Source organism: Neoarius graeffei, chromosome 6, assembly GCF_027579695.1.
Source record: "Neoarius graeffei isolate fNeoGra1 chromosome 6, fNeoGra1.pri, whole genome shotgun sequence".
In the NCBI taxonomy this organism is placed as follows: domain Eukaryota; kingdom Metazoa; phylum Chordata; class Actinopteri; order Siluriformes; family Ariidae; genus Neoarius; species Neoarius graeffei.
The window spans coordinates 32,893,629-32,917,137 of NC_083574.1; the positions used below are offsets into that span (position 1 = coordinate 32,893,629).

The 23,509-nt window shown below is 41.2% G+C and overlaps 1 protein-coding gene across 10 annotated transcripts in view; it reads right to left on the reverse strand.

The window, feature by feature from the left end:
• Positions 1-23,509, reverse strand: part of LOC132887850 (latent-transforming growth factor beta-binding protein 4) — a 295,961-nt gene that overhangs the window by 1,204 nt on the left and 271,248 nt on the right. For 9 of the 10 annotated variants that reach the window (XM_060923581.1, XM_060923582.1, XM_060923578.1 and 6 more), the window contains 7 exons: positions 22,585-22,656; positions 22,297-22,425; positions 18,797-18,940; positions 10,509-10,658; positions 9,459-9,696; positions 8,920-9,128; positions 6,004-6,153 (listed from right to left, as the gene is read on the reverse strand). In XM_060923581.1, coding sequence (XP_060779564.1) covers positions 6,004-6,153; positions 8,920-9,128; positions 9,459-9,696; positions 10,509-10,658; positions 18,797-18,940; positions 22,297-22,425; positions 22,585-22,656 — 1,092 coding nt within the window. The remainder of the gene's footprint in view (positions 1-6,003; positions 6,154-8,919; positions 9,129-9,458; positions 9,697-10,508; positions 10,659-18,796; positions 18,941-22,296; positions 22,426-22,584; positions 22,657-23,509) is intronic. The other variant, XM_060923583.1, reaches the window with a different exon arrangement.

Consider the following 23,509-nt stretch of genomic DNA (forward strand, 5'->3'; position numbering starts at 1 on the left):
CAGTGAAGTGTGAGAGTGGCTTAAGTAGGTGGGGTGCTGATTAGGGGGATACGTGACAGCTGTAATTAGTACTCAGGTAACAGAGGGTGCTGTGGTTCGTGGGGCTTGTAGTTCTGAGTGTCTATGTTTAAAGTTTGTGTGTTTTCAGCAGATTTACTGACAGAAACCCCCCCCCAAGAGCTCCCTCTGGGAGCTAAATTCTTACAAAGAATTGTAAGAAAGGCTTGTGAGGATTCTGGGCATGGAACTCTTGCCTGAGGAAAGGGTCAAGAATGTCCTTGGCAGGGACCCAGGTCTGTTCCTCAGGTCCATACCCCTCCCAATCTACAAGGTATTCGACTTGCCCTCTTCTGTCTAGAGTCAAGGAACTTGTTTACCTGGTTAATGGGCTCACCCTCTACAAGGTGTTCTGGATGTCTGAGCACTGGTGTGTTTTCAGCAAAGGGACCTGGGTTGGAGACATGGAACGTGGGAGATAGTCTGCTGTGAGGGCAGAGTTCTAACCGGTAGGAGACTTCATTGATGTGACGTAGGATTTTAAATGGCCCAATGTAACATGGCTGGAGTTTCTTGCAAGTGTAGTGTTCTTGGAAATTATTCGTGGCCACCCATACTCTGTCACTTGGAGAAAAGTTCAGGTTGTCTCCTCTGTGATTGTCTGCATATTCCTTATACTTGGCATTGACCATTTCTAGACGTTGGTGAACCTCCTCCCATATATCTTGGCTGCATGTGAACCAATCCTCCACTGACTGGACCTGGCTAGGAGTGTCATCCCAGGGGAATAAGGGTGGCTGGTAGCCGAGTATGCACTAAAATGAGGTTAGCTGTGTAGCAGTATGTTTCAGGGAGCTTTGTGCATACTCAGCCCATAGGAGATAACATGCCCAATCCGCCTGGTTGTGCATGCAAAAAATTCTGAGGAAGCAGCCCATTTCTTGGTTAGCCCTCTCAACCTGCCCATTGGACTGGGGGTGGTAGCAGGAGGTAAGGCTCACTGATACCCATAGCCTATCCATGAAACTTGTCCAGAAACGAGAAATGAATTGAGAGCCCTGGTCGCTATGTCTTCTGGGATACCGTAGTATCTAAACACGTGCTGGAAGAGTAGCTCAGCTGTTTGTGATGGCAGTGGGGATGCCTGGTAGAAGGATGAGCTTGAGACCTTTCGAGAAATGGTCTATGGTTACCATGATGGTTGTATTACCTTCAGATGAGGGGAGGTCTGTGATGAAGTCAATGGCAATATGGGACCATGGTCTTTGAGGTGTGGGAAGAGAACATAACTTGCCAGTGGGAGGAGTTCTGGGAACTTTGGCCTAAGCACATGTGGAACAAGAGGCAATGTACTGGTCAGCATATTCTCCCACCAGTACTTGTTTCTGAGCATTAGGTGTGTACGTTGGCTGCCAAGATGACCTGTGGCGGGAGATAAGCGAGCCCATGTGATGAGACGACCTCGCAATGGTTTTGGCACATAGCGTAGGCCAGGTGGTAGACTGTCAGGCAGAATAGATGGTTGGGAATGCCTTATCTCTCTGTCTAGGTCCCATGTGATGGACTGTACGAAGCATTGGGACAGAAGAATGGGATGACTGATGGGCTCTTGGTGCATGGAACTGAAACTTTGAGAAAGTCCATCAGCCTTTGTGTTCTTGGAACCAGGGCGAAATTAAATAGTGAAGTTAAATCTGGTGAAAAATAGTGCCCACCTGGCCTGGCAAGGGTTCAGCCTCTTGGCTGACTTGAGGTACTTGAGATTTTTGTGATTGGTGAGGATAATGCAGGGGTGAGTAGCTCCCTCTAGCCAGTGTCTCCACTCTTCTAGGGCTAGTTTTATGGCAAGCAGTTCTCTGTTGCTGATGTCATAATTCTTCTCAGCAGAGGAGAGCTCCTTGGAGAAGGCGGCTATGGGGTGGAGCTTTTGTTTTCACCAAAGCATTAAGATAAGATCGCCCCTACTCCAGTGACCGACACATCCACTTCTACAGTGAAGGGTTTACTAGGGTCTGGATGCTGTAGGACTGGAGCAGTGGTGAAGGACTTCTTGAGACACTTGAATGCCTCTTCGGCCTGGGGATTCCACTGGAGGCATCTGGGTTCTTTCTTAAGTAATGTGGTTAAGGGGGTTGCAATAGCACTGAAGCCCCTAATGAACTGACAGTAGAAATTGGTGAAATCGAGGAAGCGCTGAAGTTCCCTGATGGAGGTAGGAGTGGGCCAGGAGGTTACTGCAGATACCTTAGAGGAGTCCATGCTGTCTCCTTTGGTGCTAATAATGTAACCCAGGAAGGAGATGCGATTCTGATGGAACTCGCATTTCTCAGCCTTGAATTAGAGGTGATTTTCAAGGAGACGTTGGAGTACTGCTCTGAAGTGCTTTTGGTGGCTCTCCTCATCAGGGGAGTAGATCAGGATGTCATCAATGTATGCGATGGCGTACCTACACAGCATGTCCCATAGAACATCCTTAATAAGACATTGGAACACACTGGGTGCTGAAGAAAGACCATATGACATTGCCCAGTATTCAAAATGGCCGGCAGTAGTGCTAAAAGTGGTCTTCCACTCATCGCCTTCTTTGATCCTGATCAGCTTGTAAGCACTTTGCAGATCAAGTTTTGAGAAGATTTTGGCCAATCTCAACTGTTCAAGGGCTGCAGGAACCAGAGGAAGAGGGTATGGATACTTAACAGAAACTTGATTTAGACCACAATAATCTATATAGGGCCAAAGTCCACCTCCTCTCTTCTTGATGAAGAAGAAGCCCGCAGAAGCTGGAGGAGACTTGGACGGTCGGATGTAACCCTGCTTAAGCACCTCCTGAATGTATTTCTCCATGGTGACATGACCTTTCTGGGACAAGAGATTTATGTGTCCCTGAGGTGGTGACATACCTGGCAGTCGATGTGGTGGTAATCCGCAAGCCTTTCCCTTGCTGAAGGCCTCCTGTAGGTCCATGTAACACTCTGGAACCTTGTCCAAGGAGTCTGGTTAAGAGCTCTCTACAGAACTGGAGGGGAGGTTGATTTGCGGGCGTCAAATGAAATTTTGGAAACAGGTGGAAAATCATTGGAGGATTTCTTTGTTCTGCCATGATATCAGTGGATTGTGAAGCTGAAGCCATGGGTAGCCAAGGATGAGATCGTGATTATCTGTGGTGACTAGGCCATCTCCTATTAGTCCTCCATCAATGGTCCTGATGTTGAGCGTGCTTTGCAGAAGGGTTGTGGGCAGGTTGAATTTCTGCACAACCACACGGCTGATAAAGTTTCCTTCTGCCCCAGAATCAATGAAAGCACAGAGTGTGTGTGGCATCTGTGAGCTTTAAGAATACAGGAACCTTAAATGATTTAGAGTTAAATTTTCTCACTGGGCTCACTGTGTGTGTAGACTCTTCTGTTGCCACCTTATGGGGAGGATGAACGGGGCAGTTATTAAGTCGATGCTCTGAATTTCCACAGTAGAAACATAATCTCTCTCTTCTTCTCCTCTCGTGCTCAGATCGAGAGAGCCTGGTACATGAAACTTCCATAGGCATGCTGTCATTGGAAGTAGAGTCAGGTTTCATGCTTTCCTGAATAGAGGGTCTGTGAGTCAACAGATGATCCAGTCGAATAGCTAGATTGATAAGCGAGTCCAAAGTGAGCTGTTCATCACGGCAGGTGAGTTCACTCAAAACTGCAGGGCGTAGACCTTGGCGAAAGACAGCCTTCAAGGTGGGGTTTGTTCTATCCACTAGCCGTCGCTACTGTTCTGAAATCAAGAACATTACGCCACACTACGGGAACCTTGTGAAATGGTTAGCAGACTCTCTCTGATTTCAATTCCTTCTGGTTTGTGGTTAAAAACCCTTTAAAACATGGAGAGGAACTGCTCATGGGAAGTTGTCTGATCTTGTTCCTTGTCCCAAATTACACTGGCCCAGCGCAGCACTTTGCCTGTGAGAAAATAAATAAACTTAGCAATCTTGTGCTTGTCAAAAAGGGTAGCCATGGTAGTGAAATTCAATGAGCACTGAAGCAAAAATCCATTGGTGGCGTCTCCGGTGAACCTCTCCGAAGGCAGAAGTTGCAGTGCGGAGCTGGGAAGGGACTCGGGGCATGGTAGGAGGGCCTGCGACATCACGGTTACTAGCTGCAACATACAGATGTTGAGATCCACTAGCATCTGTTGATGTTCTCCTAATAGGCATCCCTGAGTGTTCAAAGCCATCTGCTTCGCCTCCTCTGCTACATCCATAATTGGCGAAGTATCCTGATGTATTACTGATGTAAGTGCAGAGGAGAGTGGGGAAGTAGATGGTCGACAAAGCCAAAACAGAAGCGAGGTCAGGAAACAAGCATGAGTCAGGTGATCGGCAAACACCGTGGTATAGGCGAGACAGAAGTCATAATAGAATTAAACAAGCAAAAGTCAGAAAACAGGAGAGACAAACAGGAGAAAGCAAGGCTCAGTATGTACTGGGCAAACAGGACGATACTTTGCACTGGAGTGAAGTGTGAGAGTGGCTTAAAGGGATAGTTCGGGATTTTTGACATGAATCTGTATGGCATCCCCATCAATACTGTCGTGCAAACACACTGACTTACCCCTGACAGCATCCTGCGAGTCCAGTTCTTGTCCAGTTTTGGTCCAGACGAAAGTAGTCCGGCAAGTTTGTTGGGGTCACGAAAGTAAAACGTTTTTCGTCTCAAAACAGCATGTGTTCAAAAGAGTGATATATTTGCATCACAAAACCGTTGTCAGATAAAAAGTCAGACCTCGAAATCGCTTGGCACTATTTTCTCTCCCTTCTTATCACTGCGCGCTGCCACCAGGTGACAGCCACGGCTGTTTCATTCATTGTTTACTAGTGATGGGAATTTCGGCTCTTCTTACTATAAGGAGCCGGCTCTTTCAGAAGATTTTTTATAATTATTTCTCATGACTTGTACATTCACATCGAGTACACATATCAATGCAAATTAACACGAAGGGCTTTACTAGACCAATTTATATCTGGAACTATTTTCAGCCACAGCACAGGCAAAGCACCGCTGCAGGTGCAAAGACACCGCGCAGCGCCTGAAAACGGGTTTTCAGGCGCTGCGCACCCGTTTTCAGGCACTGCGCGGTGTCTTTGCGCCTGCAGCGGTGCTTTGCCTGTGCTGTGGCTGAAAATGCTTCTAGATATAAATTGGTCTAGTAAAGCCCTTTGTGTTAATTTGCATTGATATGTGTACTCGATGTGAATGTACAAGTCATGAGAAATAATTATAAAAAATCTTCCGAAAGAGCCGGCTCCTTATAGTAAGAAGAGCCGAAATTCCCATCACTAGTAAACAATGAATGAAACAGCCGTGGCTGTCACCTGGCGGCAGCGCGCAGTGATAAGAAGGGAGAGAAAATAGTGCCAAGCGATTTCGAGGTCTGACTTTTTATTTGACAACGGTTTTGTGATGCAAATATATCACTCTTTTGAACACATACTGTTTTGAGAAAAAAAAACGTTTTACTTTAGTGACCCCAACAAACTTGCCGGACTACTTTCGTCTGGACCAAAACTGGACAAGAACTGGACTCACAGGATGCTGTCGGGGTAAGTCAGTGTGTTTGCATGACACTATTGATGGGGATGCCATACAGATTCATGTCAAAAATCCCGAACTATCCCTTTAAGTAGGTGGAGTGCTGATTAGACAGCTATAATTAGTACTCAGGTGACAGAGGGCGCTGTGGTTCTTGGGGCTTGTAGTTCTGAATGTCCATGTTTGTAGTTTGTGTGTTTTCAGTGGATTTACTGACACTTATGAAGGTCCTTCATTTTTATTAAGGACATTTCCCAGTTTATACAGCAAACTCTCTCTATATAAGATATATTCATCATCATCATCATCATCATCATATTATTATTATTATATTGTAGATTTAAAATATAAAATAAATAAACAGGATCAGAATTTACAACATCAGATATTGTCACACATCCCACAGTTCTGATATAAGTAAGGACAGTGTTACCTAGACAGGTCATAGAAGCGATATCAAGCTCATATCCATCATAACAGTCACAGGTGTATCCTTCACCTACACGAACACAGCGGCCATTTTCACAGCCCTGTAGTATACCACACTCATCCTCTGGCAGGCCAGTGAATGACTCATACCTCCCTGAAATACACACACACACACACACTTCTCTAAAACTAATTGTGCAGACCAAACCACAGGAGGCACATGCATGAAATATGGTCAATAGCTAGTATTCCCTCCTGCTCCTCAGGCAAGAGAGATGGACCCAATCGTCCTAATGTATGTACTATAGTGAAGTGTTCTACATTTTAGCCCACATCTCATGAATCATAAGTGCCATATTGAAATTTCTTTATTCCTCTTATTCAGTGGATTCTCCCAAACAACAGAGTCTCAAAAACCATTTAGCTCTGCCTACTAAGATTTTTAACTCATTTACATAATATGCAAAAAAAAAAACTTTTGTGAACTAGTCCTAGGATTCTAAAAACAACTACTCAGGATAGTGTGACTCAAAATAATGACCAAAAACATACTGTTGAGATAAACAGTAGACCCTATCTGAGTGGTTAACTGATGATGACCTGATCATTAAACAAAACAAAACATGGCCTCCATTGGCGAATCAGTGTTCAGTAGGCATTAGAGGTTGGTTCATCTAGGGTCCCACTAGTAACTGGTACGATCTCACTCAAATTGGCCACCAGAGGGGGCAATATTCATATCTTTGCCCATGAAAACAAGCATATCTCTTGTAAAAATAAGGTGTACTGATCTGATTCCTCACGACATAAAAATTTGCCTTTGCGACCATTTGATTGCTTTGCATCAATCAAATTGTTACAGCAATTAACGCAAGTAAAAAAGTAATTGAAGAATCATAATATGTAACAATCAGTATTTTATAACATTTAATTAAAGATAATAAAACAAGGGTTGGTATTCTTTTTATTCTTTTATTAATAAAACTAGGTAATCTTGTGGCACCTAATTAATGAGTGGCAGTATTGGAAAATCTGTCTGGATTCACTGGGGCTGAATTTAGGAACACAACCAATAATGATTTAAAAACTAAGTTTTGACCAACAATTTTTTTCTTCCAAAAATATATCTTGGCACCTAAACTTTAAGACAACAAAGTTTTATAAAAACAATGTAGAACTTTTTATTTAGGCTATTTTCTAATTCTGCCTTGGCACCTACCTACAAAGGTCATACTGTATTTGTTTAACCCCCTGGAGCCCGTTAAACATTGGATGTCTAAAGATTTACTGCTATTTTCTCAAGAAAAGAATGTCATGATTTAACAAGCTATTGGATAGCTACATCATGGACTTTATTTATGAGCACTGTCTTGCGATCTGTTTGTTTTAGAAAACCTTGTGACAACTGATGGCCTATGCTAGTTCCTAGCAGTCTGCAATGACAGTAAGTAGAACATAAGTTTACGTATATAACTGTGGGGCAGAGGGGTGGAGGGTGTCCAGTTTGGTGGCATCAGGAACACGTCTCTGCTTTTTGCGGATGACGTGGTCCTGTTGGCTTCATCAATCTGTCACCTACAGCATGTGCTGGCATGGTTTGCAGCCGAGTGTGAAGCGGCTGGGATGAGGATCAGCACCTCCAAGTCTGTGGCCATGGCGCTCAGCTGGAAATGGTTAGAGTGCCTACTTTGGGACAGGGGGAGTTGCTACCTCAAGTGGAGGAGTTTAAGTATCTCGGGATCTTGTTCACGAGTGAGGGTAGGGGGGAGCGGAAGTTGGACAGATGGATTGGGGCAGCGTCAGCAGTGATGTGGATGCCAAACTGGTCTGTTGTGGTAAAGAGAGAGCTGAACCAAAAGGCAAAGCTCTCAATTTACTGGTCCATCTACGTTCCCACCCTCACCTATGGTCACAAGCTGTGAGGCGACACAGTGGTGTAGTGGTTAGCACTGTTGCCTCACAGGAAGAAAGTTCTGGGTTCGAACCCAGTGGCTGACGGGGGCCTGTCTGTGTGGAGTCTGCATATTCTCCCTGTGTCTGCGCAGGTTTCCCCCACAGTCCAAAGACATGCAGGTTAGTCTAATTGGTGGGTCTAAATTGACTGTGAGTGTGAATGGTTGTTTGTCTCTATGTGTCGGCCCTGTGATGATCTGGCGACTTGTCTAGGGTGTGCCCTGCCTCTTGCCCATAGTCAGCTGGGATAGGCTCCACCTTGCCTGTAACTCTGAACAGGATAAGCGGTTACGGATAATGGATGGATGGATAAATATAAAAATTGTAAATTCAGTAATATGGAAATAGAAGTATCAAAACATAGTAATTAAAATGTTGTACTATTTGAATATATTCGAAACTAATAAAATTATTCAAAATGTTTTATTGTGCTTTTTATTATGAAATGTCTTTTTAAAAGTCAATATTCAATAAATTAAATATTAATTCAAATAAATTAAATTTCAATAAAATAAATTTTAACACATTTATTTCAAAACCTCATAAATTATTATTTTTTTTCCATCCTGACACCCTATAAGCCAATTGGCCTGTCAGTTGCCAGCCTCTCACGAGGCTGTTTGAATCTACCGAGAGCACACAAACACTTAATCTACTGCTGGCTTGCTAGGCCTGTCACAGCTTCACAATCATTCACACCTATGGTCAATTTAGAGCCTCCAATTAGCCTAACCTACATGTCTTTGGACTGTGGGGGAAACCAGAGCACCCGGAGGCGCCACAGACATGGGGAGAACATGCAAACTCCACACAGAAAGGCCCCCGTCATCCATCGGCCAGTGGGCTCAAACCCAGAACCTTCTTGCTGTGAGGTGACAGTGCTAACCACTACACCACTGTACCGCCCATGAATTCAATACAGTTAAAAAAAAATAATAAGATATGAATGTTATCTGGGTGTACTCACTTTCATAGACTCTCTGTGGTCTTTCACTTCCTGGTCTTCTGTCTGTGAAGGGTGGGAAAGGAGCAGGGCCTCTCCATGACTCCTCATCTTCATCACCTTCAGTGAGGGGTGTGTGGATAAAGCGTGAGCCATAGAAGCGTTCAGTACGAGGATCTGGTGCGAATGGAGGAGCAGCAGCTGAGTCATAATCTTCGTCCTCATAGTAACGGCTGGAGGTGAATCAAGAAGACTGTATTTATGCTGTTATGCCAACTTTCATATTTTCATTTCAATAACTGACTTATTATTATTATTATTATTATTATTATTAACAGTAGTAGTAGTAGTAGTAGTAGAAGTAGTAGTAGCAGCAGCAATAATAGTAATAGTAGTAGTAGCTGATCTACTGAACTGGGGTGGGTTTCCCAAAAGCATTGTAGCACAAAGATCATTGTTAAATGGTAGCGTGAGCATCACAATGAACACTCTCTCTCCTAGTTAAGATGTTCTTAGTATTAAGAGGCTTTTGGGAAACCCACCCCTGAATACTGCTTGCTTACCCGATTTCAGGAGGCATGTAGGGGGTATATGAGTCAGCTGGTTGAGTCCTCAATCCAGATCTGCGTCTTGTTCCCGCACTGTAGTCATTGTAATCAGATGAAGGTAACTCTGGATAAATAGGGGCACCATACGGTGTTCCGTAACCCCCTCCTCCACCCGGCAGTGGAGCAAAACGCTCTGCATACCGAGGAGAGTTTGGAGGAGGACCAAAAGCACTGCACATTGCCTCATATTCCTCTGAAAAAATAAAAACACTGCATCTGAAGATCTAGTTCACACTCACACTGCAAAAAATTGAAAACTGAATTTGAGGAGAAAATTACTTAATACTAGTGAATTTATCTTGGTGCACGGACTGATATTTTTACTTGATAAGACATCTTAGAATAAGTTGGTTGCAATCTAGAACTAAGTTTAATAATCTCAGAATTGGTGTCTTGTATTCTTCTAATAGGAAATGTTAGACTATTTCAACTATTTTCAAGATATTTTCACTTGCTAAGATATCATTTTTTGCAGTGCACACCATGTGCTTTGTTTTTAAGTTGAATTTGATCATCTGCGTAACCAAACTGTATTGTCTTTCAGAACAATTTATTAACTTCAGTTAGTGTCTGGCATTACAACATTAATTAACTCAATAATTCCCAAACTTTTAAACTAGTGAACATCTGCCCCCCCCCAAAAAAAAAAAAAATAAATAAATAAAAAAGGAGTGTATAATGAGAATTTATACAACAGAAAACTGGAATGGACACCAGCATTTCAAACACACACTTTTATATTACAAATAAGTGATGTTTTCTCCTGCCTGCAGGGTAAAAGTTGAGGTATGGATGAACAGAAGTTGGGATAAAATGATAAACAGAGCAAACAATTCTATATTAAGTGATTGTTCCAGATTGTGCCCAAGGATCCCATGAGGGTGTTATATTTACTCTTCAGAAATTTACAAGTAACTTCAGACACAATTCACATTTTACTTTGGCTACTTTAAAAAAAAATCATTTTGTGTGTGTGTACAGATACGTATATGTGTGTATGTTTACCCTTATCTCTGCCGGGACACAGAGCACACTGAAGCCCCCAGGCTTCTCCATATAAACAGCAACATTCTGCAAAAGTTACTTGAATTCCTTGCAAAAGTCTCTGACACACCAGATCAGCTGTTACATGCTGCCAACAGAATGAGAGCTCATCTAGAGAGAAAGAGAATGAGAGCAGATAAGTAAAAAGTGAATGGTACAGTAGAGCAGATGGTAATATTGCCAGCTCACAGCTCCAGGGCTCTGTATTCGATCCTGGGCTCAGTCAGGGACTATGAGTATTATCAGTCTAAAAACCCGATTAGGATTTTAGTATAGTCTGAAAAAAAACACAAGAGGAGAATTTTTTTTTTCAATCACAAAGTGCTAATTAACTACTTTATGAAGAGGTAGGTCTTTAGCTGTTGTTTGAAGACAGCCAGTGACTCAACTGTTCAGATATCTAGAGGAAGTTCATTCCATCACCTAGGCACCAGAGCAGGTAAGAGGTTGGTGCTGGTCTTTTGTTTGGTTTGTAGATGAAGCAGAGACAGACCTTCCAGATACGAGTTGCAGTAGTCCAATCTCAAAATCATGAGGGACTGAACAAGCACCTGAGTAGCCTCACCTCCCAACAATCTGCTTGTGTTAATATGTGAAACTTGCAATATTCCCTTTCAAAAATTTCTAAATTTTATATTAGCCAAAGTTTTAATCTTCTCAAAGGTACTATTATTAAATGTTCTCAAATTTCCAATATTTCCAATATTTGCTAACTAAGATAGATACAACCCCGATTCCAAAAAAGTTGGGACAAAGTACAAATTGTAAATAAAAACAGAATGCAATAATTTACAAATCTCAAAAACTGATATTGTATTCACAATAGAACATAGACAACATATCAAATGTCGAAAGTGAGACATTTTGAAATTTCATGCCAAATATTGGCTCATTTGAAATTTCATGACAGCAACAGATCTCAAAAAAGTTGGGACAGGGGCAATAAGAGGCTGGAAAAGTTAAATGTACAAAAAAGGAACAGCTGGAGGACCAAATTGCAACTCATTAGGTCAATTGGCAATAGGTCATTAACATGACTGGGTATAAAAAGAGCATCTTGGAGTGGCAGCGGCTCTCAGAAGTAAAGATGGGAAGAGGATCACCAATCCCCCTAATTCTGCGCCGACAAATAGTGGAGCAATATCAGAAAGGAGTTCGACAGTGTAAAATTGCAAAGAGTTTGAACATATCATCATCTACAGTGCATAATATCATCAAAAGATTCAGAGAATCTGGAAGAATCTCTGTGCATAAGGGTCAAGGCCGGAAAACCATACTGGGTGCCCGTGATCTTCGGGCCCTTAGATGGCACTGCATCACATACAGGCATGCTTCTGTATTGGAAATCACAAAAAGGGCTCAGGAATATTTCCAGAGAACATTATCTGTGAACACAATTCACCATGCCATCCGCCGTTGCCAGCTAAAACTCTATAGTTCAAAGAAGAAGCCGTATCTAAACATGATAAAACGGAAGATATGACAAAAAAGACCTAAGACAGTTGAGCAACTAGAATCCTACATTAGACAAGAATGGGTTAACAGTCCTATCCCTAAACTTGAGCAACTTGTCTCCTCAGTCCCCAGACGTGTAAAGAGAAAAGGGGATGTCTCACAGTGGTAAACATGGCCTTGTCCCAACTTTTTTGAGATGTGTTGTCATGAAATTTAAAATCACCTAATTTTTCTCTTTAAATGATACATTTTCTCAGTTTAAACATTTGATATGTCATCTCTGTTCTATTCTGAATAAAATATGGAATTTTGAAACTTCCACATCATTGCATTCCGTTTTTATTTACAATTTGTACTTTGTCCCAACTTTTTTGGAATTGGGGTTGTAGATAGATAGATGGATGGATAGATAGAGTTGTGGTCAGAAGTTTACATACAGTGACATGAATGTCATCTTGGATATGAATGTCATGGCAATATTTGGGGTTTCAGTAATTTCTTTGGACTGTTCTTTTTCTGTGGCAAAATGTACAGCATACATCTTTAATTAAAAAAAAAACACTAGAATTTGGTGCACAAGTTTTAATTTTCTTTGGGTTTTCTGAAATCAACACAGGGTCAAAAATATACATACAGCACACCTAATATTTGGGTAAAATGTCTCTTTGCATGATTCACCTTGGCCAAACAATTTTGTTTACCCTGAACAAGCTTCTGGCAGAATTCTGGTTGGATATTTCACAACTCTTCATGGTAGAATTGGTAGGGTTCAATTAACTTTTTTTTTTCTTGGTACGGACTCGACTTATAAGCACGGTCCATATAATTTTAATAGGGTTGAAGTCAGGACTTGTTTTAAACTTAATGTTAGCCTGCTTTATCCTCCACAACCAGCTCTGATGCGTGTTTGGGTTCATTGTCTTGTTGTAACTGGGTCAGTCCATGAAATGATGTTACTTTTCATTGGTCCGGGTTTACATAATCATTTCATCTTTAATTTCCATGATTCAAAGAAATATTTAGCAGATTATCCATAAATATTGTTTGAAGAAATAAAATAAATAAAAAAATGAAGTTTTCTTTTGAAATAAAGAAATGTGAAACATTTTCTTCCCCGTGACTGGACACGGATGACACGTTTTTTGTGACATGGAATATTTGCTGACTTTGAGCTTAAATAAACCTTCATTACTTTCTGAGAATTTCAATAAAAATAGTTTCATGGTACTTGCAATTTAGTTTTACACTCACATAATAAAGTTAAGAAGGTTCTATAAACTATTTAGCTTCAAATTCATCCACTAAAAATAGGTTGTGAACGTAACATTGTGATGTCCTACCGTGTTACGTTAGAAACCAGGCTTATAAAAAATGATAAAACGAGTTGAAATCATGATTGATGTTTTTAATATAAAGAAGAATATACTATAAAACGATGTAGGTAGAAAGAAATTTAAACAAACAGCAATAAAAGAAATTATCGATGTTTTTTCTCACATCCTAACTTAGCGTCCACTCACTTCCTGGTTCGTTCACAACCTGCGAGACCTATTTACTCAATCTAGGTCAGCTGAACTGACGCGAGATAACTTCTCGCGGGATCTCACACACCACAACACGTGCTCTCGTCGCTATCAATGGCATCAAAATGGCGGCCAGCAAGAGCAGGTAGGTGATATTATCAGCGTGTCCAGCAAAGTTACGCTTAAAACCATGTTGGGTTCGACCGACAGTTGGTGATATTATGTGATAAGGAAGTCTACTATGTCATTGTGACTTGTATAACACGACGATATCATCTTACAGCTAAACATTTGTCACAACGCCGACAATCTGATCGCCTGTTTTGACGGGAAGATTTTGACTTGTTTATGTTTTCAGACACTATTCGCTGTCGTGTCCTTGTTACATTAGCAACCGGGTAAATATTAATGGATTTTATCATACATTGTAACTATGGGTGGTAAAAGAGAGCAACTGGACTTGCTTGAAAATTCTTGAAGACGTTTCACCTCTCATCCGAAAGGCTTCTTCAGTTCTGTCTGACTGGTAGGGAGTATCAGGTATTTATCCTCTCATGGATGAAAAGCTCATCTAAGGTGTCGTTGAGTCATCCTGTTGGCGTGGGTCACTGGGGGCTGAATGTGAATGGCCTCGAGAGTCGTTAGGGTGATCAATGGATTGCCCGTTAAGGTGATCAATGGAATGCTGATTCTCTCTGTCCTCCTGTGAGCCACTGAAAACAGCTGGGTTTTGGTGTGCATTCAGTTGTCTGGGAAGTGTGCCAAGGACTGCATTGTAGGTGGCTGATAAATTATGTCTTAGACCCCCACCTCTGTTCAGTGATGGCCGTTCCAGGTTGACAAAAATGGCTTCTTTAACTCCTCGCTCATACCAACGATCCTCTCTGGCTAAAATGCGTACGTTGGAATCCTGAAATGAGTGTCCTTTGTTGTTAAGATGAAGGTAGACAGCAGAGTCCTGGCCTGAGGAACTGGCTCTCCTGTGTTGAGCCATACGCCTGTGAAGCGGTTGCTTGGTTTCACCAATATACGAGTCCGTGCATTGCTCACTGCACTGAATTGCATACACCACGTTGTCCTGTTTGTGTCTGGGTATTCTGTCCTTAGGGTGGACCAATTTCTGCTTCAGGGTGTTACTGGGTCTGAAACGTACCGGAATGTTGTGTTTGTAGAAAATCCTCCTGAGTTTCTCAGATAGACCAGAAATGTAGGGAATGACAATGTTCTTGCGTTTGTTCCTGTTATCCTCCTTGTCCGTTATGTTCCTTTTCCTGCTCTTGAAGAAAGACCAGTTGGGATACCCACAGTTCTGAAGTGCTTTCCTGATGTGATTCTGCTCCTTCTCTTTTCCCTCTACCGTTGTAGGGATGTTCTGAGCCCTGTGTTGCAAGGTCCTAATGACCCCCAATTTGTGTTCCAGTGGGTGGTGAGAATCGAAGAGTAGGTACTGGTCCGTGTGTGTGGGTTTCCGGTAGACCTCGATGCTAAGGCTTCTGTCTTGTCTAATGTGTACATCACAATCCAAGAAGGCTAGATTATTCCCACTTACGTCCTCCCGAGTGAAATTGATGTTGATATCCACTGCATTGATGTGTTTAGAGAAGGCTTCCACTTCATGGGCTTTGATTTTAACCCAGGTGTCATCCACGTATCTGAACCAGTGGCTGGGAGCAACTCCTGAAAAAGTGGTCAAAGCTTTATGTTCCACTTCCTCCATGTAAAGATTGGCCACAATAGGGGACACCGGTGAGCCCATGGCACATCCATGCTTCTGTCTGTAGAAACTTTCATTAAACTGGAAATAAGTGGTAGTCAGGCAGAGGTCAAACAGGGTGCAAATCTGGTCCGTGGTGAGGTTCGTTCTATCCAGTAAGGTGTTGTCTTGAAGGAGTCGTTTTCTAACAGCTTCAACTGCTTCTGTGGTGGGAATGCAGGTGAAAAGAGAAGTGACATCATAAGAAACCATGGTTTCATCTAAGTCTAGTTTGAGGTCTGCAACTTTAGTAGCAAAATCTTGGGAGTTTTTGACGTGATGTAGCGTATTCCCAACCAGAGGAGCCAGGATGGTGGCTAGGTGTTTGGCAATGTTATAGGTGACAGAGTTTATACTGCTGATGATAGGTCTGAGTGGAGCTCCTTCCTTGTGAATCTTGGGGAGTCCGTATATGAGAGGAACGGCTTCCCCGGGGTACAATCTGTAGTACAGAGATCGGTTGATGGCTTGGTCCTTTTCTAGTTGTTGCAGGCAGCTAACAACTTTCTTTTTGTAACAACTGGTGGGGTCCCGTCTTAAGGTTTCATAGGTGGTTGTGTCTCTGAGGAGACTGGACATCTTTGAGTGGTAGTCCGCTGTGTTTAGCACCACTGTGCATCTCCCTTTGTCAGCAGGAAGGATGGTGATGTCCCGGTCTCTTTGAAGCAATGTAAGAGCCCTCCTTTCTTGGCTGGTGAGGTTGGAGGGGGGTGCTTTTGCACCGGACAGAGCAGCTGATACCTTCAGTCTAAGTTGTTCTGCCTCTGTGTTGGTCAGGTTGTTGTTTCTGATGGCTGACTCTGTGGCTGTGATGAGATCTACCACTGGTATCCGCTCTGGTGAAACTGCAAAGTTAAGTCCCTTGGATAAAACATCTTTCTCTGGTTGGGTGAGTACCCTGTCAGATAAGTTCTTCACCCATTTCTCTTCTATGTCCGGTTGTGTAGCCTGGTCAGATTTCTTCCTCCAAGTCAGCACTTCTGTCTTCCTGGAGGAGGTGGTTTTAGACAGCAATGTTTGGAATTTGCGTATCTGTCGTTCCTTGCCTTTGGCATGTTGTGAAATCTGTGCCTTCTCCACGAAATCAGAGGAGGATGTGCCTTCTCCACGAAATCTCAAGGAGGATAACAGGAACAAACGCAAGAACATTGTCATTCCCTACATTTCTGGTCTATCTGAGAAACTCAGGAGGATTTTCTACAAACACAACATTCCGGTACGTTTCAGACCCAGTAACACCCTGAAGCAGAAATTGGTCCACCCTAAGGACAGAATACCCAGACACAAACAGGACAACGTGGTGTATGCAATTCAGTGCAGTGAGCAATGCACGGACTCGTATATTGGTGAAACCAAGCAACCGCTTCACAGGCGTATGGCTCAACACAGGAGAGCCAGTTCCTCAGGCCAGGACTCTGCTGTCTACCTTCATCTTAACAACAAAGGACACTCATTTCAGGATTCCAACGTACGCATTTTAGCCAGAGAGGATCGTTGGTATGAGCGAGGAGTTAAAGAAGCCATTTTTGTCAACCTGGAACGGCCATCACTGAACAGAGGTGGGGGTCTAAGACATAATTTATCAGCCACCTACAATGCAGTCCTTGGCACACTTCCCAGACAACTGAATGCACACCAAAACCCAGCTGTTTTCAGTGGCTCACAGGAGGACAGAGAGAATCAGCATTCCATTGATCACCTTAATGGGCAATCCATTGATCACCCTAACGACTCTCGAGGCCATTCACATTCAGCCCCCAGTGACCCACGCCAACAGGATGACTCAACGACACCTTAGATGAGCTTTTCATCCATGAGAGGATAAATACCTGATACTCCCTACCAGTCAGACAGAACTGAAGAAGCCTTTCGGATGAGAGGTGAAACGTCTTCAAGAATTTTCAAGCAAGTCCAGTTGCTCTCTTTTACCACCCATAGTTACTATGACCTGGATGACTGAGAATATTCACAGACATCATACATTGTAGAGCAGGAGTTATCTTAACAACTATGTTATATTTTCTTATATGGTCAATGCTTCATGGAAATAAAAGTTGTTTTCAGTTGTAAATTGTTTTAAGTGACTCCCTCTATGTCACATTTTGGTAACCCCATTTCATGGACTGACCCAACTCCCAAGTTGTATTCAAGTTTCTGATGGTTTATGCTGAAGAATTCTGAGGTAGTCCTCCTTCTTCATTATTCCATCCACTTTGTGCAATGAACCAGTTCCACTGGCAGCAAAACAGCCCCAGAGCATGATGATCCTACCACCACCACCAGCTGGTACAGTGTCCCTCTGTACATGGTGGTCATTGTGGCCAAACAACAAAATCTTTGTCTCATCTGACCATTCAGCTATCCTCCAGAAGGCTTTATCTTTGACCATGTGGCCAGCTTCAAACTTTAGCTAAGCTTGAAGGTGTCAATTTTGGAGCAGGGGGTTATTTCTTGGATAGCAGCCTCTTAGTCCATGGTGATCTGAACTGTAGACAGTGATACATCAGTTTCCAGGTCATGGCAGGGCTGTGCCATGGTGGTTCCCAGGTTGTTCCTGACCATCCAAACCAATTTCCTTTCAGCTGAGGGTGACAGTTTGGGTTTTCTTGAAGCAAAGTGGCTTGGCAAAGTGACTACACCTCACAATAAGTTGGATACAATTGTTTGAACTGATCTTGGAATTTGCAGTTGTTTAGAAATTGCTCCAAGAGACATTCTGGAGTTGTGTATATCTGTGATCCTCTTTCTCAGATCAGCACTGAGCTCCTTGGACTTTTTCATTTTACTGTGTGTTGGTTTATCCAGTGAGTGCTGTAAACAAACCCTTTTTATGAAGGCCCAGAGAAACTACCAGCTGTAGTCAATCCTGATCACTAACAGGAAGTTAAGAGACCTCGGCCTTGGCAAGATAAGAGACATTTTGGAAGTTTCAGCACCTCTGAATTAATAATCTAAGTAAGTGTATGTAAATGTTTGACCCTGTATGTATAATTTTGACCCTGTGTTGATTTCAGCAAACCCAAAGAAAATTAAAACTTGTGCACCAAATTCTAGCATTAAAAAAAAAAAAATTAAAGATAGAGAGGCCATTGTATGCTGTACAATCATTCTGCCACAGAAAAAAAAACAGTTCAAAGAAATGACTGAAAGCCCAAATATTGCCATGACATTCATATCCAAGATGACATTTATGTCACTATATGCAAACTTCTGACCACAACTGTAGATATTAATACTTTTAAAATTTTAACATACCCAACATTTTTGTTTTCTCAATCTTAACACTTTGACACTACTTTTCATATTTTGGCAAATATATTTTTCATTGAAATAAAAAGAGCAAAAAGAGGCACAAGGAGTAAGATTTTATTGGGATGGTAACTATTGTTATTAGCTTTTCCTTGATCTGTTCATATGGTGAACAGAATAGTATAGTTTTACTTTGCTATACTAGTTTTATTATTTACTATATTTAATATATTAATGTAATTATATAAATGAACATCAGTATGTCTTACCCACAGTGAGACCTGAATTGTTGACACAGGAGCGTTGTGTGTCATCCAGCACTAGAGGTGGCTCACATGTGCAGTAATATGAACCGAGTGTGTTCACACACAGACCACCTGGACACATATCCTCACTCTCACACTCATCATTATCTACAAATACAGAGACATGTATAATAATATTATTATTATTATTATGTTTTCACTTTGGTAATGTATTGAATAAAGCTCTGCTAAAAATGTTATATTGAATAAACCTGAACTAAGAGAGAAACAAATAGAAACTAACTACCTTCTGATCACAAACTTTAAGAACATAGAGAGAACAAACAAGATAAGTGTTTCCAACTGCAAGTATAACATAAATGTTGGTGTTAACTCAGCTAGGAGTGTTTAATCATTGTAAGATAAAATGAAAGAGACAGCTGTAAGGGAAGAGACAGAGAGAGATGAGGGGAACGCGAACTAAAGCAAACTTACGATGTAATATTTTGGTGATGTGACTTTAGAGTGATATGAGATTTAGAGAAATGTAGATAGTATGAAGCGACAGGGATGGAGGGTGACGGTAATGTGTAATTCCAGTTTGGTCACGAGTTGGGGAGAGACTAAGAGAAAGAATGAGACCAAATTAAAAGTCTAAGATCCTCTGTATTAAAAATTTGTAAAAGCTAAGGATAGAGAATGCTACATGTGTGAAGGCAATAGCACAAATTGCTGGTATTTTCCAGGTTATTTATTACCTCTACCAATTTTGGGAAGCCATGACCTAATGGTTAGAGACATAGCTTTGGGACCAAACGGTCACTGGTTTGATTCCCTAGACCAGCAGGAATGGCTGAACTGCCCTTGAGCAAGGTGCCTAACCCCAACTGCTCCCCAGGCTGCTCTGGATAAGAGTGTCTGCTAAATACCAGTAATGTGATGTAACTTTGTTGGAGGAGATTAAGTTTTTGCCTTCGTTTGTTTTACTTTTCTGAACGTAACTCAAAATGTAGTGAATAGATTTTGATGAAATTTTGAGGAAAGGTGAGCCATGGACCAAGGAACAATTGATTAGATTTTGATGCAAATCCAAATACATGGCTTGGCAGAGGTATGCACTCTACCGAGTGCCCTTCTAGGTTGCAGTCTGTTGCTATTGTTGCGGTCATAAATAATGCACACTGGTTTATGTGATCATATTCCAAAAAATCATGACCTCGGTATTCATTCATGAAGAACACAGGATAGATGGCCTTGGCCAATCAATATCTGCATTCTACAAGTTTCTATCAGGCATTTTAGTTTAAAATGAGTTAACCACATACACTTCATTACTGGGGAACACTTCATTGGCCTGTGGTGTTATTCATTTTATTTTGCAAAGTTTTTGGTATAATTGTTGAAAACAAACAAATTACATTCTGTCTCCAAACTCAAAGATAAACTTAGTTTTAATTGGACCTATCTTCCAGACAATGTACTGTATTTATTTACTGTGCTGTTTTTAATGTTTCAGTTTTTGGTTCAGGGGCGGCACGGTGGTGTAGTGGTTAGCGCTGTTGCCTCACAGAAAGAAGGTCTGGGTTCGAGCCCCGTGGCCGACGAGGGCCTTTCTGTGCGGAGTTTGCATGTTCTCCCCATGTCTGCGTGGGTTTCCTCCGGCTGCTCCGGTTTCCCCCACAGTCCAAAGACATGCAGGTTAGGTTAACTGGTGACTCTAAATTGACCGTAGGTGTGAATGTGAGTGTGAATGGTTGTCTATGTGTCAGCCCTGTGATGACCTGGCGACTTGTCCAGGTTGTACCCTGCCTTTCACCTGTAGTCAGCTGGGATAGGCTCCAGCTTGCCTGCGACCCTGTAGAACAGGATAAAGCGGCTGGAGATAATTAGATGAGATATCTCATTTATGTTTTTATACTTCCTTTCTGTTTTTATACCTCTTCATGTTTTTAATGTATCATGATATGTCTTGATGCCTGCTGCAGACTAAATTTCCTTCGGGATAATAATAATAAAGTTGAGTTGAGTTGAGACAATCATCATTCAGGAAGAACAGAAGATGAATGCAACATTAGTGGCCTTGGCCAATCAATACTGACGTTCTATTTAAACTGTGACATAAAAGAACAGACTTGAAACCTCAGTATGTTGAGCTGGAGGAGAAAGTAACTTTTAGCTGTTCAATAAATGCTCCATATGAGTAATAAATAGTAAGTGTACTAAACAGCCACAGTATAGGTCTAGTATACTCGCTGGTATAAATATTCTAATTTGAACATTTTAGTGTCACTGGGGATAAATTGAACATTTTAGTGTCACTGGGGAATGAGCTAGTGGATTATAAGACATGTTTGTGTGGCTGCGCAGTAACCTGTATTTTATGTTCTAATGTATTTAAATATTTAAAATGTTTTACAGAAATTTCAAGGTAAAATATCTTGTTTAGAAACTTCAAACTTTAGTTTTTAAAACTTGAAATATCTTGTATCTTAGTTCTTAGAAAACACACTAAGAAAAATAAAACTTACTGAAAATCATTTATGACCATAAAGTAGTGTTAACAGGCTGAATAGGCTCTTAAGTGAGTTATACCATTCATTGCTTATACTGCCCTCCATGATTATTGGCCCCCTTTGTAAAGATTAGAAAAAAAAATGGTAAGGAAAAAAATCCACCTTTTGGTAAAGTAGCTTCATCTCACACTGAAAAAAATGAGAAAAATCCAACCTTTAATTGAAATAAATTTATTCAGACTAAAACTAATCCTTTGTCAAGAATTTTCAACAAAAATTTGATGTCCCATAGCTCAAAATTAACCTTAAGGCCATGAAATGTTAAACAATGAATGAACAGAAGAGAAAAAAGGAAAAGAGAAAAAAATTGTAGTGAGAGTGTATGTTATCAGATCCACTAGTACAAGAAGTGTGTAAAATTAACATATATTAATACCAGCTGCAGGTAAATGATATAGACGGGTGTCAGCATTAAATCACTCACCATAATGGCAGGTTAGGTTTTTGTTTTAATAAATTATTATTATTATTATTATTATTATTATTATTATTATTATTATTAAACCTAATACCGTATGTTGCATTTCAAAATTGATCTTACTGGCTGTAAGTGATCTATAGAGATCTACTTTGGCATTAAACTTTTATAGTACAGTGGCAATTAATAATACACTTTCTGTCTTTATACCGAATGCAGATTTAGAAGGAACAACACATACCGGTAATAATAATTTCTGGTATTGTGGTATGAGGGAGAGTGAAACACAAATGAGAAAACAATGGATGATGAAGATATATTGATATATTAACTAAAATATATTGCTCATACAGTCTAGATCTCAAAAATAGACTTGTACTGATGCATGAAAAGATTTTATAAAAGACAGCAAGAGGGAAAGAAAAAATGTTTATAGTAGGTCTAGAATGTGTCAGAATGTATATGCTACATAAGATAGGAAATGATATCAGTGTGTGCCATAAACACAGAGAATCAGATAGATATGTTCTTACCTACACACTCCATTAAGCCCATGTCATAGTAGTATCCACTGGGGCAGTAACATGAGTAACCAGGGATGTTGTTTACACACACACCACCTTTACACAAATTTGGGTCGAAGACTTTACACTCGTCCACATCTGCCGTGATGTCACAACACACCAATCAGCAACAACAAGCACAACAAAAACAAACACATACTGTATACACAGGGTTTTGTTTTGGAAGCGTTATTATTTACAATTATATATATATATACAGTATGTGTGTGTGTGTGTGTGTGTGTGTGTGTGTGTTACCCCTATAGCCAAAGGCCCCCACTGCAGAAGTCACATAGCCACGTCCACTTGGACACATTGCTTGGAATTCAGCTGAGGAAAATATAAAACAGGTGTGTACACACATTTGTTGCTAGTTTATGAGGTAAACGTATCACATAGGTCACTTTGTAAGGGTACAGTTACATTTAATTGTGTGCATTGTGCTGGTCCAAGTGTATTCATATAGACAAATGTTCAGTGAGGAGGGTAAGTATTTGGACACTGCATACATACAGTATATCCCCTTCAAATGTGCACATTTATATGCATAATGTCTTTTGACATTGTACTTAAAAGGTTTGTTTATAAGCATAAACAAAAAAAAGATAACCTGAAAAAATTGATAGAAAAAAGTATTAGGACACCACAAATTACCAATATTATTAGTTTGTGCAAACCATTGTTAACAAACACATATTTTAGGTATCTATGGGAAGATATAATTATCCTTTTTTTACAGCAGTTAGTTCAATTTTGACCCACTTCTCTTGGCAAATCATCTACAATTCTCCAAGCTTACAAGAGTCCCTCTGATCCTTTCAAAAATCTTAAATACATTTTGAATTGAATTTAAGTTGGAAGATGCAAGGCCATGCAAGGCCTCATCTCATCTCATCTCATTATCTCTAGCCGCTTTATCCTTCTACAGGGTCGCAGGCAAGCTGGAGCCTATCCCAGCTGACTACGGGCGAAAGGCAGGGTACACCCTGGACAAGTCGCCAGGTCATCACAGGGCTGACACATAGACACAGACAACCATTCACACTCACATTCACACCTACGGTCAATTTAGAGTCACCAGTTAACCTAACCTGCATGTCTTTGGACTGTGGGGGAAACCGGAGCACCCGGAGGAAACCCACGCGGACACGGGGAGAACATGCAAACTCCACACAGAAAGGCC